This window comes from Hibiscus syriacus, unplaced genomic scaffold, assembly GCF_006381635.1.
Source record: "Hibiscus syriacus cultivar Baekdansim isolate YM2019G1 unplaced genomic scaffold, ASM638163v2 tig00109925_pilon, whole genome shotgun sequence".
Taxonomy (NCBI): domain Eukaryota; kingdom Viridiplantae; phylum Streptophyta; class Magnoliopsida; order Malvales; family Malvaceae; genus Hibiscus; species Hibiscus syriacus.
The window spans coordinates 264966-277670 of record NW_024062531.1 but is presented as its reverse complement, the minus strand read 5'-3'; the positions used below and the strand labels follow the sequence as shown (position 1 = coordinate 277670).

Below are 12705 nucleotides of genomic sequence, written 5' to 3'. Positions count from 1 at the left end.
GTCTACTAGTTCAAGGCATTTGCCACTCCATTTACTTTACTTGAGTGGTAATATATTACACAAGCATAATCCTTTAACAATTCCACCCAACGACATTGCCTCAAGTTTAATTTCTTTTATGTGAGCAAATATTTCAAGCTCTTATGATCATTGAAGATGTAGCACTTCTCTCTGAAGATATGAAGATATAGTGCCTCTAAATCTTCAAAGCAAAAACTACGGTGGCATGCTTCTAGTCATGAGTGAGATAGTTGTATTCATGCAGCTTAAGCTACTAGGATGTGTATACAACCACTCGACCCTCTTTCATCAATACACAACCTAACTCGTTCAATGAGACATCGTTGAATATGATATAATCCTTATATCACTTCGAGTGAGTTAATATGAGGGTTTGAGTTAAGATATTCTTAAGTTTCTCAAAACTCTGTTGACGCTTCTCCTCTCAAATGAACGAAACTTCTTTTTGAAGTAACTTTTTTAATTAGAGCGATAATCATCGAAAACCTTTTAACAAAATGACAGTAGTATTCGATAAGCCTTAAAAAGCTATACACCTCAAATACGTTCCACAGTGTTCCCACACAACCATAACTTAAATCTTTTAAGGGTCAACGCATATGTCATCGATGATACCACATGACCCATGAACGATGCCTCTAAAAGCCAAAACCCACATTTATTGAATTTAGTAAACAACTGGCACCCTATCAAAGTCTGTAGTATGATACAAAGGATGTGGTCTTGCTTTTCCTCAAACTATAAGTACACTAAGATGTCGTTATTGAATACCACTACAAATGGATCTAAGAAATAATAGAAGATCATATTCATCAAATCCATGAACGCGACTGGCATATTTGTGAGGCTGAACATCATTACTAAGAACTCATAATGGTCATACTAGATCCTAAATTATGTCTTCTCTATGTCAGTCTCTTTAACCTTTATTAGATAGTGTCCGACCTCAAATCAACCTTAAAAAACACCCTGGATCCCTTAAGATGGTTAAACAAATCATTAATTCTCGAAAATGAATATTGATTCTTCACAGTCAACTTATTTAACCGATAATAGTCGATGCACAACCTCATTGATATGTCTTTCTTTTTTACAAACAACACTGGTACTCCCTAAAGTGAGACGCTCAGTCTAATAAACCCTTGCTCTAGCAGTTCTTGAATATGAGCATTCAGTTCTTTTAGCTCTGTTGATGCCATGCGGTAAAAAACAATGAACACTAGAGTTGATCTTGGCTTAACCTCGATGCCAAACTCTAGTTCTCTATCGGGTAGCAATCTTAGTAATTCCTCCAAAAATACATCAATGAAGTCTTTCACTGCACGAATATCCTTGAGTAACAGACTTGGAACGCAGGTGTCTACCACATGTGCTAAGAACACTTCACAACCACAACTCATCAACTTCTAGGCTTTTATGGTCAAAACAATCCTTGAGGCACCGTTAAGCTCCTCACTAACCATTACTACCTTGGTACCATCCGTTCTATAAAGTTTGAGTTGTCAAGCCCTATACCTCATGCTTACATCGTACTCGGATAGTCAATCTATGCCCAAGATCAAATCGAACTAATTCCATCAAATTTGCTAGAGAAATTTGACATTAGATCTCTATCGAGCACCTACAATGGACCTTGTCCATAATCACATCTATTCTTAAGTGACTTGAAAATCAAACTTTAACTTCTAAGTTTTAGGCGTAATACCCATCTCTTGGACAAGTTCACAACAAATATAGGAATGATTTGACCTCAGATCTATAAAAGTAGTAATAGTCGTATCAAATTAAGTTTTTTGGTGGCTAAGTATTTTGATTATATAAATATGAAATAAGTCTTATCCTTAGATTTAATCCTTTTTTAAAGCTCTGCAACTTTTGGGGGTTATGTTAAAAAAATATTTTGTAGGGATATTGGACGAGTGTTTTGGGATACACCTAGTTTAAATATATGTACCGAATTTGAGATAATGAGATGCAATGTATTTATACTCTTTGTGATCTCTATATTTATAGTGGATTAACTTCTTTCAATATTTGTAAATTTTCTAATATTTGTATGTGGTTTTTCCTGAAAGGTTTTTTCAAGTAAAATATTAGTGTCTCTTTTATTGTGTTATCACTATACTTGTTTGTTATCTTCTAACAAATTTATATCAAAGCATTCAATTATCTATTTCAATCACGATAATGTCATACTTGAAGCATGAAACTTTGATGTTAGATTGTAACACCAGATCCTCGTTGTGGAAAATGGAAATATGAAATTTTGTAAGAACTCTCTTATTTTGACTAAAAGGCAGAGAAAGATTGTCAAGTTTTATATTCTTTAAGGTTCAATAATAATGGAAGACGAGGCTATTGTTTTCTTCTTCGTGGCAAATGAGGATTTAGTGTTAAACAAAATAACCGTTAGTATAACAGTTTTTGGGAGCATAAAAAAAATCAATTTCATACGTTAACAAATTTTAGAAGCAAGAGAGAGTTTAGTCATGTGGGAAAAACAAATTCAAGAAGAAGAAATTCAATTTTGTGAATACAACAAATTTAAAAGAAATTTCAATTTGCCACATGGATTAATAACAATAGGGGAAAGATTATTCCTTCATAGCATTCTACAGTTGGAAATAGGCATATAGAAGAAATTAGACCCCTATAAAGATTTAATAAGACTGCATTATGGGTGGTTAAGGATATAATTGTAATTGATGATCATGATCATGTTATGCATGTTATTACTGTGATACAGTTGTGAACGAAGTTGACACTTATGATGATCTTACTAACCTGAAAGACTAAGTTATATCGTACATCTAAGCTTTGATAAGACTTGAATTCAGTTGACAATCATTGTTGAAGAATATCCCTTTAAATGGTAGAATAAGGAAAAGAGTATTGTTAGTGTATCAATCGAATTCAATTTGATTCAATTAAAGAAGATATTAATTCAGAGATAATTGGCAAAAATAAGAAATTTTGTTTGATTAAAATTATGAAGCTTTTCTTTATTTTATGTAGAACATGTACTTTTTGAATAGATTTCTACTTTATAAGTTTCCTTTGTAATCAAATATTTATTCTTATAAATATATACTAGGGATTATGGTTAAAGATTAGGTTATTCATGAGGATTCTCATTGTATTCTTATTCTTTTGATATTAGTGAATTTTCCCCTCTTCTACTCTTGGTTTTTCTTGAAATGAATTTTCACGTAAAGTTTTGATGTAAATTTTATTGTGTAATCATCCTTAATTGTTTACTCTTAAAATTGATTGAAAGTAAATTATTAAGTTTTTAAAAAAACCAATACACCTTAATTTTAAAATTGAGAGAAATCTAACATATCTTTTACTAATTTTATATTTGGAGTTTAGTGGACCAAATGTCACCTGTTACTGTTTAATTCGGCATTTCAAATTTTTTTTTGTTTAATTCGGATTGAGATTTTATTTATTATCATTCTATCTATTACTTTCTCATACATGAATCACAATCATATAAATCATATTTATAAATATTAATAAGAGTTTTATTAAATAATAATGATAAAAAAATAACAAAATGGAGATGGACCCACTTTTAAATCAATAGTTTTTTCTTTGTCACTTGAAGCTCGATAATGAAGTCCACTCGAGATACAGTCCATTTGAGGTTGGACAACAAAATGCGTTGACTTATAAATCATGCCCCCAAAAGAAGCTAAACGAAACCCAATTAACTGCAATAACAACTTGCTGATCCACGTTTCGAAGCCTCTTCTTCGGATTTCTTTGTTTTAACATCACTCAGAACATTTCTAGCCCAATCGGCAAAATGGGTCTCATTGTATCCGATTAGGCCATTTTTGTAGAACGCCATACATCGACGGTCATCGTCGGAGTAAGGGCAATACTCCCCGTCGGGATCTCTCCAGTCCCCTCGGTGCCTCATCCCGGACCAGCTGGCTATCCAATGAAACACATATTGGCCTACGCCCGCAAGTTTTAGCCATCCCTTGGGGTACAACTCCATCACGCTACTGTTTCGATCCATTAGGAACATGTTGGTGAGTTGAGCACCATGGGGTGATACTAGAATGTCTGTTAAACTCATTAGCTTCACCTGCAATTTCATCGAACATGATATTAATTCCTTGAGTTCAAATATTTCGTGTTATACTCATAAACATTAACACATTGAGTGGTCTTTAAACATTAACACATTGATTGGTCTTAGTAGTAAAAGTGTCTCTTAGAGGATCCATAAATAACTTATTTTAGTATGCATACATGGAGCCACACCAGTCCCAATATATATCCCCCATTATAACTTACTTTAGTAGGAGATGCTTTCACAAGCGTAATGCACACAAATCAAATAAAATGCTATATTATTGCCTACCAAAAATTGTAGTGCTTTCAATACTGTAACGTACAATTCAAACAAAATGTTATATTACCTAAAAGAGGCACAGTGCTTTCACCCATAAGGTTAACACAAGAGAAATTTACCTGTTCACAAACGGTGAGATTATTGGAGTAAGCCACCATTAACCGGCATCCCTTGACTTTGTTGCACTCTTTCTCAAAGATCCGAATGACGGCCGTCTCATTCCTGAAAGACCTCGATCCGGTCCTCATCAGCAAGGTCATACCGATGTCGGGTCCTTCATGGTTAACCCTTCTTTCAACGCTCACATTACAGTAAACCCTAGCCTTGCACCTATGAGATCATAAACTTCCATTCTTCTCTCCCTCGACATCCCTCCCTCGTTGTGTCTCATCACCACAGCCTTCTCGAAGCAAACCGGTTGACCCTCATCTTCCATATCTCTAAACCCTTCGATATAAGAAGGCTGGCCGAAGGTAGCCTCCACCAAGGTATTCAACCACGTCCCCATCTTGAACCTCAGCTCGCCCCAGTGGTAAAGCACCCATCTCGTTGGGGTTTCGCAGTTGTTCTTGCGATGCCAAGCGACGAAAGGCATAACAGCGGACAGACCGTGCCAGATGTTATCGAAGTTGTAATGGTTGTAGGCCACGAAAGTGAGTCCTTTCATTAGGGTAGCATTGGAAGGAAGCGCCTCGGGCCAAGCCAAAGCGTAGTAGTTCCAGGAACCGTCGTGATTGTCACGGCCTTTAAGGCAAAGTAAGCGGCCTTTGGAGGATTTGGAAGGGAACTGTTGGTACTGGACCTCGCCTTCCTCGCGTGTATCGTACATGGAACTCATGAACCATGTGTGGCCATCGAGGGGTTGGTTAGCGAAACGCAGGTCTTTCAACGGGAGAAACGTGACGGAATCTCGAAGCTTTTGGGATATGGATTCGGGGTCTTGGGTGGTGTTGCAGTTCCGGGGAGAGGCTAAGACTCTGTATTTGAAGACTAAGGTTTGCCATTGTTGTAAGGACTGCAATTGTAAGAGGAGTAAGAGGGTGATGCACAGGGCGAGCATGTAAAGGCAGAGCTTGGGAGAATAAAACAAGCTGTTGTTGTCTTGTTTGAAGGTTTTGGGTCTATGAACTCGAGGAGAAGGCATGTTCATGGCCACAGATGAATTCGGAAGTGAATCTCTATAGTTTGATGATCGAGTAGTTGAATGGGAATTTGGGTTTTCTCAGTTTTTCAAAACTGATAAAATATCAGAATTTCAGTTCCTTTCCTCTCAAAATATGTATATTACATTATAGAAATGACAACACCGACTTTTTTTTAGTTTATGATTAAAAAACTATTATTTTTAAGGATAAACTACAAAAGATGTCATTGAACTTTAGATAATGCAACTTTAATTTTAACTTCAATTATATTATTGGACCTTTAAAATTTAAATAGTGTGATGATATGGACAAAACTATATCATTTGGGTGTGGCTATTGATTCCTAAAATGTTATTTTATGCATTGAACTTTAAGAGTGTTTCGTTTTTGCTGCTAAACTTTTAATCAATTAACTTTTGAGTACTACACTTATTTGGTCACCGTCAGCAATTAATCATCACCCGTCATCGGTCATCTTTCACAATAAGATCAATATAAAATGTTCGCATTTCACTCATCTTTTTTTTCCTATGATTGTTTTTTCACGGGACCCATTCAAAATCAACAAAAATTGAACAACAAAAAAAACTATCATTTTTACGGGTTTGAGACTTTCTTACATTTGAGGGATTTTGGGTGTTTGTTAAAAAATTCAAATGATGAGAAATATTATTTCGAGAAGAATATTGTACCATAAAAGTAAGCTCATCATACAGTAATTAAGAGAGATCGGAGTATTAGCACGTACAACTTCTAAATTGATTTTCATCAATTTTGAATGTGTTTCGTGGAAAACCAATTCTAAGATAAGAAAGATAAGTGAAATGTGAACATGTTGGTACCAATCTTGCCGCGAAAGATGATTGATGACGGGCGATAATTACTTGTCAACAGCGGCCAAAAAAATACAATGCAAAAAGTAAATTATTTTAAAGTTTAGTGGCAAAATCAATGTATCCCTAAAGTTTAGTGCATAGAACGATGTCATTTTGAGCATCAATAGTCTCACCAAAACGACATTTTGTTCATGTCATCACGGCAACGAAAAGATATGTTCACGTCATCGTGCCGTCAGTAACGTAATTAAAGCTAAAATGCAGTGTTGTAATCAGAAAAATTGAAAGATTATTAGCATAAACAATACATCACCTAAAGGTCAATGGTAATCTAATGTTTCCAGATTTTAAGGCAGATACACAGATTATTAGCTATAAGTCTGAAACAATATTTTAATTTATTTAACGTGTAGATCACATTTCAGTTATTTGTATTCTAAGTTTGGTTGCAAACCAATAATAATAATTAAAAGAAACCAGTGAACTACAGGGTTAAAGTCACCATCGGAAATGAACGTTTACTGCTTAATACTGCAATTTGCTACCCAACTTTACTTATTTATTTTAAAAAAGATTTCTATTATATCTTCATTTACTTGTGAAATTAAGCTAAGGTTCCAAGGCGAGATTTTACATATTATATTATGGTTGGGAACAGAACTGAAAGATTTGGATCATGAAATTCTCCCATATATTATTACTTTTCTATTCTTTTTAAGTAGCCAGCTAGGCATGGATTATACATGAAGTAATCGTGTAAAGTTTAATGGAAAAAAAACAAGATCCCCAGAGTGCAATGCATTGAAATTATGAAGTTACTTGGACTACAAACCATTTCAAACTTAATGCAAATTAGTCAACAAAACAATCACAGACCTTGCTTGCATTCATGCAAACGCGAGAACTTCGTAACAAGTGGAAAAACAAATAAATGTAACACATGTTATCGTCCTAGGGTCACTTGTGAAATCATTTTTTTCCTACTGATGGTGTATAATCCATACATAAATATATGATCAAAACAAACAGAAGCTGTATCTTTTTTCTCATCATCCATCAATTATGAAAAAGAGAACACAGAAGGGAAATAGTTTGTTTCAAGAATCTGTAGATCCTACTAACATTTCAGAAAATGGGTGTTAAATGGAAAGATTACCGGTATCAATAGTCAGCCATTTGTTGAAGAATGATCACATAGTAATCGATTTCTCTTCTCTCCAAGTACAGTTTTCAAGGAGCTGTTCTCGCAAATTTTGTTTCCTAGTCACATTTAACTGCAATAGATTCCTACTTGTTTGAGGGACTGCAGTTGCTCTGAATCAGAAGCACATGCAAGTCATTGGCTTTCTCCGTCAACCCGACGTCTTCAAATGCAGTCAAAACACTGTCACAAGCAGATATATCGAACTCCGTGGTTGTCGACTGCTTCCATTGATGAAAAACCTCTCCCACTTCTTTAATGTGCCCAAGAATCAGATATGAAGAAAGAATGCATATGTAATTTCTGCTTGTCATCTTTTGTTTTGTCATTTTCAGAGATTTCCATATCTGATCAATTTTATCTTTGTTCCCCAAGCCTGCGTACAACATCACAAGGAAATCGTATGTTATCCATTCCCTTTGTGTGATGCCTTTCTCGATTTCAATCGGAGAGCTCGAATTGGTACTCGCAAGACGGCTAGCAGTTACATAAACATTTACAAGGTTAATATATCTCTGCCAATCCTCATTGCAACCAGAGTCGCATCTCATTTCATCCAAAACCCTTTGAACTTGATCGATATTTAGAGATGAAGCACACGAACTTATCCAAAGATTGTAGGTAAAGATATCTGGTGCAACTTTCTGTCTTTTCAGTTCTTCAACAACGGAAGAAACCTTCTCGACTTGCCCAACTGACATGTAAAGAGTCATAATCTCGTTGTACGGAAGGGCAGAGAATGAGAGGTTTAAACCCTTTATTGTCTCAAAAAGTTCTTCTGCCTTTTCAGTCAATTTTGCGGCGGCATAACAGTGGAGAAGAGCAGTGTATGTTTCACTAGTCTTCGCAGTCGGAGGTAAGCCTTCGAAATAGCGTTCAGCAGTATCAACACCAAAAACTTTTGTCATCAAGTCAATACGAATGGCATAGTCTGTATCTGATAACTTGTACTCTTCACGACTAACCATCCATTCCGATATCTGCAAGCTTGATTAGGTAAGATAAGAGAGTTGACACTCAATTCTACCCGTGAAATCAAAAGCCACTCAAACTACAAGGTGCAAACATTTCCACACAGATGCAAGGTGAAACTTTGTTTCAGATATTACTCTTTTCGAAGTATATTTAAAAGGGCAAAAAAGAAAACGAAACTAACCCAAATGTTGCAAGGTGCAATTCATTAACAAGTATAATAAGAAAAATGGGAAAAGATTTGAGACATCCCTATATATATGCATATAATGACACCAGACCTTTATATTTCACACTCCCAAAATAACTCATCCTGGATATCCGTATAAGCTCCCATCAAAACCAACTTTCATAAAATGCTCTCTTGTAACTGAGAAAAAGAACACCTTAAGTGATAAGTGACTCTGAGTCAATATAATAGAAATCGATACAATTTATTAAAACTGCGGAATTGAGAACCAAGTTTTCACGTTTCGCTAGATCAGAGGAACTGAATAACTCTAAAGTGAAAGAGATAAAAGAGCACTTCAAGCAAACCTTAAAGTAGAGAACATAAAACCTACTGCAGATGACGAGAAACATATATCCATAGTAAACATGACAATAAAATCACTGCTTTTGTATAGCTAAATATCTAAGCTAATCAAATGCCAAAGCCTGATGTATTACAAAAAATCTTATACATAAGATATTTTAACCAAATGCATATAATAAAATATTATCTTGTTCGTCGTTTGTTAAACATTAACATTAGATTAAGACCATCTCCAAGCTGATAGCATATTCTTAATCAATGGATTACTATCCAATCATAAGTACTCAAACCTAATGATTCAAGCATTATATTTCTCAAGCCATAAATATCGAAAGATTTATTAGGATTATTAAGCTATGCTAAAAATCTTTTAAAAAAATAGATATAAGGAAAAGTACCTCGAGAGCATGCTTGAAACGATGGGATTTTCTAAGGTCTTTAGAAATTTGGCGGAGGTCGGAGATAGAAACCCGGTTGCCCTCACCCACCCATTTCTCTATAACTGTGGTGGCGCTCCGTTTCGGCAGCCGCAACCTAAAAATGCGACTTTTCAGATCATCAGTCTCCGAATCATTGGGGTAATCGTCCACGTCTTCGGTCCTGACGGAACCCGACGACAACAGCCTGGACATGCACCACTGGTCGCTTCTCCTGCATATGCATATACATATATGTATTTCACAAAATTGAAAAGTTAAATCTTTGGGAAAGGAAAGAATTTAACTTTGAAGCAGCTGATGAGAGTTGTAAACGGGATTCAGTTTAATAATTTAGTCTTCTTCTTTTTTCCTTTTTTTCATGAATTGGGAAATTATGAGAATAAAGATAGTTACCGTCTGAAACCATGTAAAAGCGAGCGCGACGCCATGGAAATTGATAGAGATCTGTTCAGCTTCGCTTCTCTAAGGCCTTTTTGTTTTTGTTTTTTTTAACTTTGAGTTTTTTTCCTGAAGTATACAGCCGGGGTTTTCGTTTTTTTCCCTAGCAACCGGAGTTTTAGTTGGGGTCAATTAATCTAAAGGTCGCTTAATTTATAGTATGATTACAATTTAAATATTAAATTTCAAAATATTATAATATAGTTTCTCAATTAATCGATTGATACTATTAAATCAATGTTGAAGAAAATTGTCATAAAAAGGTAAATTACGCATTTAGTACTTAAAATATCAATTTTAGTTTGTTTTAGTAATTAAACTTTCATTTTTTTTAAAACGTTTAGTTTTTGTTTCGTTTTAATATCCTGCCATTAACTACTTAACAGATGGACTAATGTGGCACAGCTCTGTTGGACGAACAACCAATCCGAATGATAGACCACGAGAGAATGAAGAGTCAACCAACATAGTTCAGTTTCAGGCACATAAAACAATGGACCATGGATATCATAAGATGAAGAATCGAAGAGTACATCATTGATTTGGAAAAATTGAGGTGTTTCTCGGTGAAATAGAGGTTGGAAATCAAGTTCAGGGGTCAAAAAGGTACATACTAGAAAGTTTGGGCTTCATCGGCCGACGGATACGATGGTCGTCGACTTTAGACGCGACGGCCGACAAGTCCTCAGTTAAGTTTTTAATAGTGGTATACTAAAAACGAAATAAAGACTAAATGTTATGTTGAAGAAAATGAAAGTTTAAATACTAAAATATATCAAAACTGATAATTTAAGTATTAAACTTGTAGATTACCACCCTTTGAAAAATCACAATCACTTAGCTAATCAATCGTAGCATTCAAGTCATATATAAAATAAAAAGGCATAATTACTCATTTATAGGAACTAATGAACCTCAAATATCATCATAAGATTTACTTTGATCTCTTCCTTCGAATCATTAATTAGATTCGAAAAATCTTTCATCCTAAAATATTCAAATTTCGTGTTTCAATCTATGTCATTCATCATCAAATGTCTTTCGTTTTAGGATATATTCTTTTCTATCACCAACTATAGTCTCTCTACTGTGTAGATCATTCACTTTTTATATTATTTCCTCTATTTGAATTGAGAGGTCAAATATTTTGTTCAAATTTAGTTGCTAGGTTAGCCACTAAAGGAACAAGGTAGAAGATGAATTAAAGTGTCTTTATTGAACATGGTTGAAGGGTTTATATAGGAAGAACCCTAACCGAATTACATTATCAACAAGAAAAGATAAAATAAATAAATTTAAAAATCAAATTAAAATATCAACTAAAAAGATAACAAAAGATAATAACAAATTAACAGCCAATATTTGAAATTAAAATGATCATGTCTTTACGCCCCCTCAAGTTGGAAGTGGAGTCAACAACGCCCAACTTGAAAATGTGGCAATGGAATGCAACTTGAGGTAATGGCTTGGTGAGTAGCTCAGCAATCTGGTCCGCAACATGAAGATGAGAAACTTCAAGGAGGCTTTTTTAACTTGAACACGCCAATTTATCTCAGAGACTGTTGCAGCAACAACACGATATTTTGCTTCGATTGAGGAACGTGAAATAGATCGTTGTTTTTTTTTTGAAGACCAAGAAATAGGAGTAGAGCATAGATAGACAAAACAACCAGTAGTAGATGTTCGGTTAATGAGATCACCAACCCAATCAGAGTTAGAGTAAGCAATTAAACAATGATTAATATTTTGAAAGATTCGAAGGCCAAATATAGCAGTATGTTGAAGATATCGTAAAATACGTTTGAGAGTCATCCAATGAGACATTGTAGGTTGGTGCATGGCCTAAAAAAGTCGATTGACAGAAAAGACAATATCCGGACGAGTAAAAGCCAGGAAATGTAGCTTGCCTATGATACGACGATAAAGAGAGCCATTAACTGAAGTATCTTCAGAAGAATGTTCAAAAGCAGTGGAAGGTGTCATCAGAGTGGCAACACCTTTACATGTGTCCATGTTAACTTCTTGTAACAAATCCAAAATGTATTTGTGTTGACATAAGAAAAGACCATCAAAATGTGATAATACCTTAACGCCGAGGAAGTAACGAAGAGATTTTATATCTTTCCAAAAAATTTGCTTGAAAGAGAATCAATAATACATCGAACTCTATTTAGAATATTTCTAGTGACAATTATGTCATCAACATACACCAATATATAAATTGTACATTAAGAGCTGTGTAGAATAAATAAATATGAATTCGAGTGAGATTTCACAAACTCTAATGAGAAAAGATATATTTTGAGTTCATGATATCAAGCACGTGGTGCTTGTTTTAATCTATGTATGGCCTTACTCAACCTGCATATGTGTTTTGGTAAATCAACATCTTCAAATCCAAGTGGTTGTCACATATAGACTTCATATTCAATGTGACCTTGTAAAAAAACATTATAGATATCCAATCGATTAATCGACCAATTATTTTGTGTAGCAATTTTCAAAATAAGATGGACAATAGAAGCTTTCACAACATGACTGAAACTGTTATGATAATCTAGTCTAGGACATTGAGTAAACACTTTAGCAACAAGACGAGCTTTGGACTTTTCAATAGAACCATTTGGATTATGCTTTATTCGAAACAACCACTTACAATCTATTACATTATTGAAGGAATCAAATGGAACCAATTTCCAAGTTTGACTACACACAATATCATCAATTTCGATTTACATGGTTGAATTC

At 34.6% G+C, this 12705-nt stretch overlaps 1 protein-coding gene and 1 pseudogene across 2 annotated transcripts; both read right to left on the bottom strand.

Moving 5' to 3' along the window:
* Positions 1 to 3716: 3716 nt before the first annotated feature.
* Positions 3717 to 5576, bottom strand: LOC120210512 (annotated as a pseudogene).
* A 1861-nt stretch (positions 5577 to 7437) lies between these two features.
* LOC120210558 (pentatricopeptide repeat-containing protein At5g09450, mitochondrial-like) lies at positions 7438 to 9992 on the bottom strand. Of its 2 annotated transcripts, none has more exons than XM_039209262.1 (3): positions 9913 to 9992; positions 9478 to 9730; positions 7438 to 8552 (listed from the first exon to the last, which is right to left on the bottom strand). In XM_039209262.1, the coding sequence occupies exons 1-3, from the start codon at positions 9945 to 9947 to the stop codon at positions 7659 to 7661; spliced, it is 1182 nt and encodes a 393-aa protein (XP_039065193.1). In that variant the 5' UTR covers positions 9948 to 9992; the 3' UTR covers positions 7438 to 7658. The 2 variants fall into 2 exon arrangements, with proteins under 2 accessions (XP_039065193.1, XP_039065194.1); XM_039209263.1 differs by having other exon boundaries at positions 9804 to 9981.
* Positions 9993 to 12705: the final 2713 nt, after the last annotated feature.

Coding starts and splice junctions, on each gene's coding strand:
- LOC120210558 (XM_039209262.1), bottom strand. CDS start 9,947: ATGGCGTCGCGCTCGCTTTTACATGGTTTCAGACG. Junction 9,731..9,912: donor CTTTTACATGGTTTCAGACG/GTAACTATCTTT, acceptor ATGCATATGCAG/GAGAAGCGACCAGTGGTGCA. Junction 8,553..9,477: donor GTTTCAAGCATGCTCTCGAG/GTACTTTTCCTT, acceptor TCAAGCTTGCAG/ATATCGGAATGGATGGTTAG.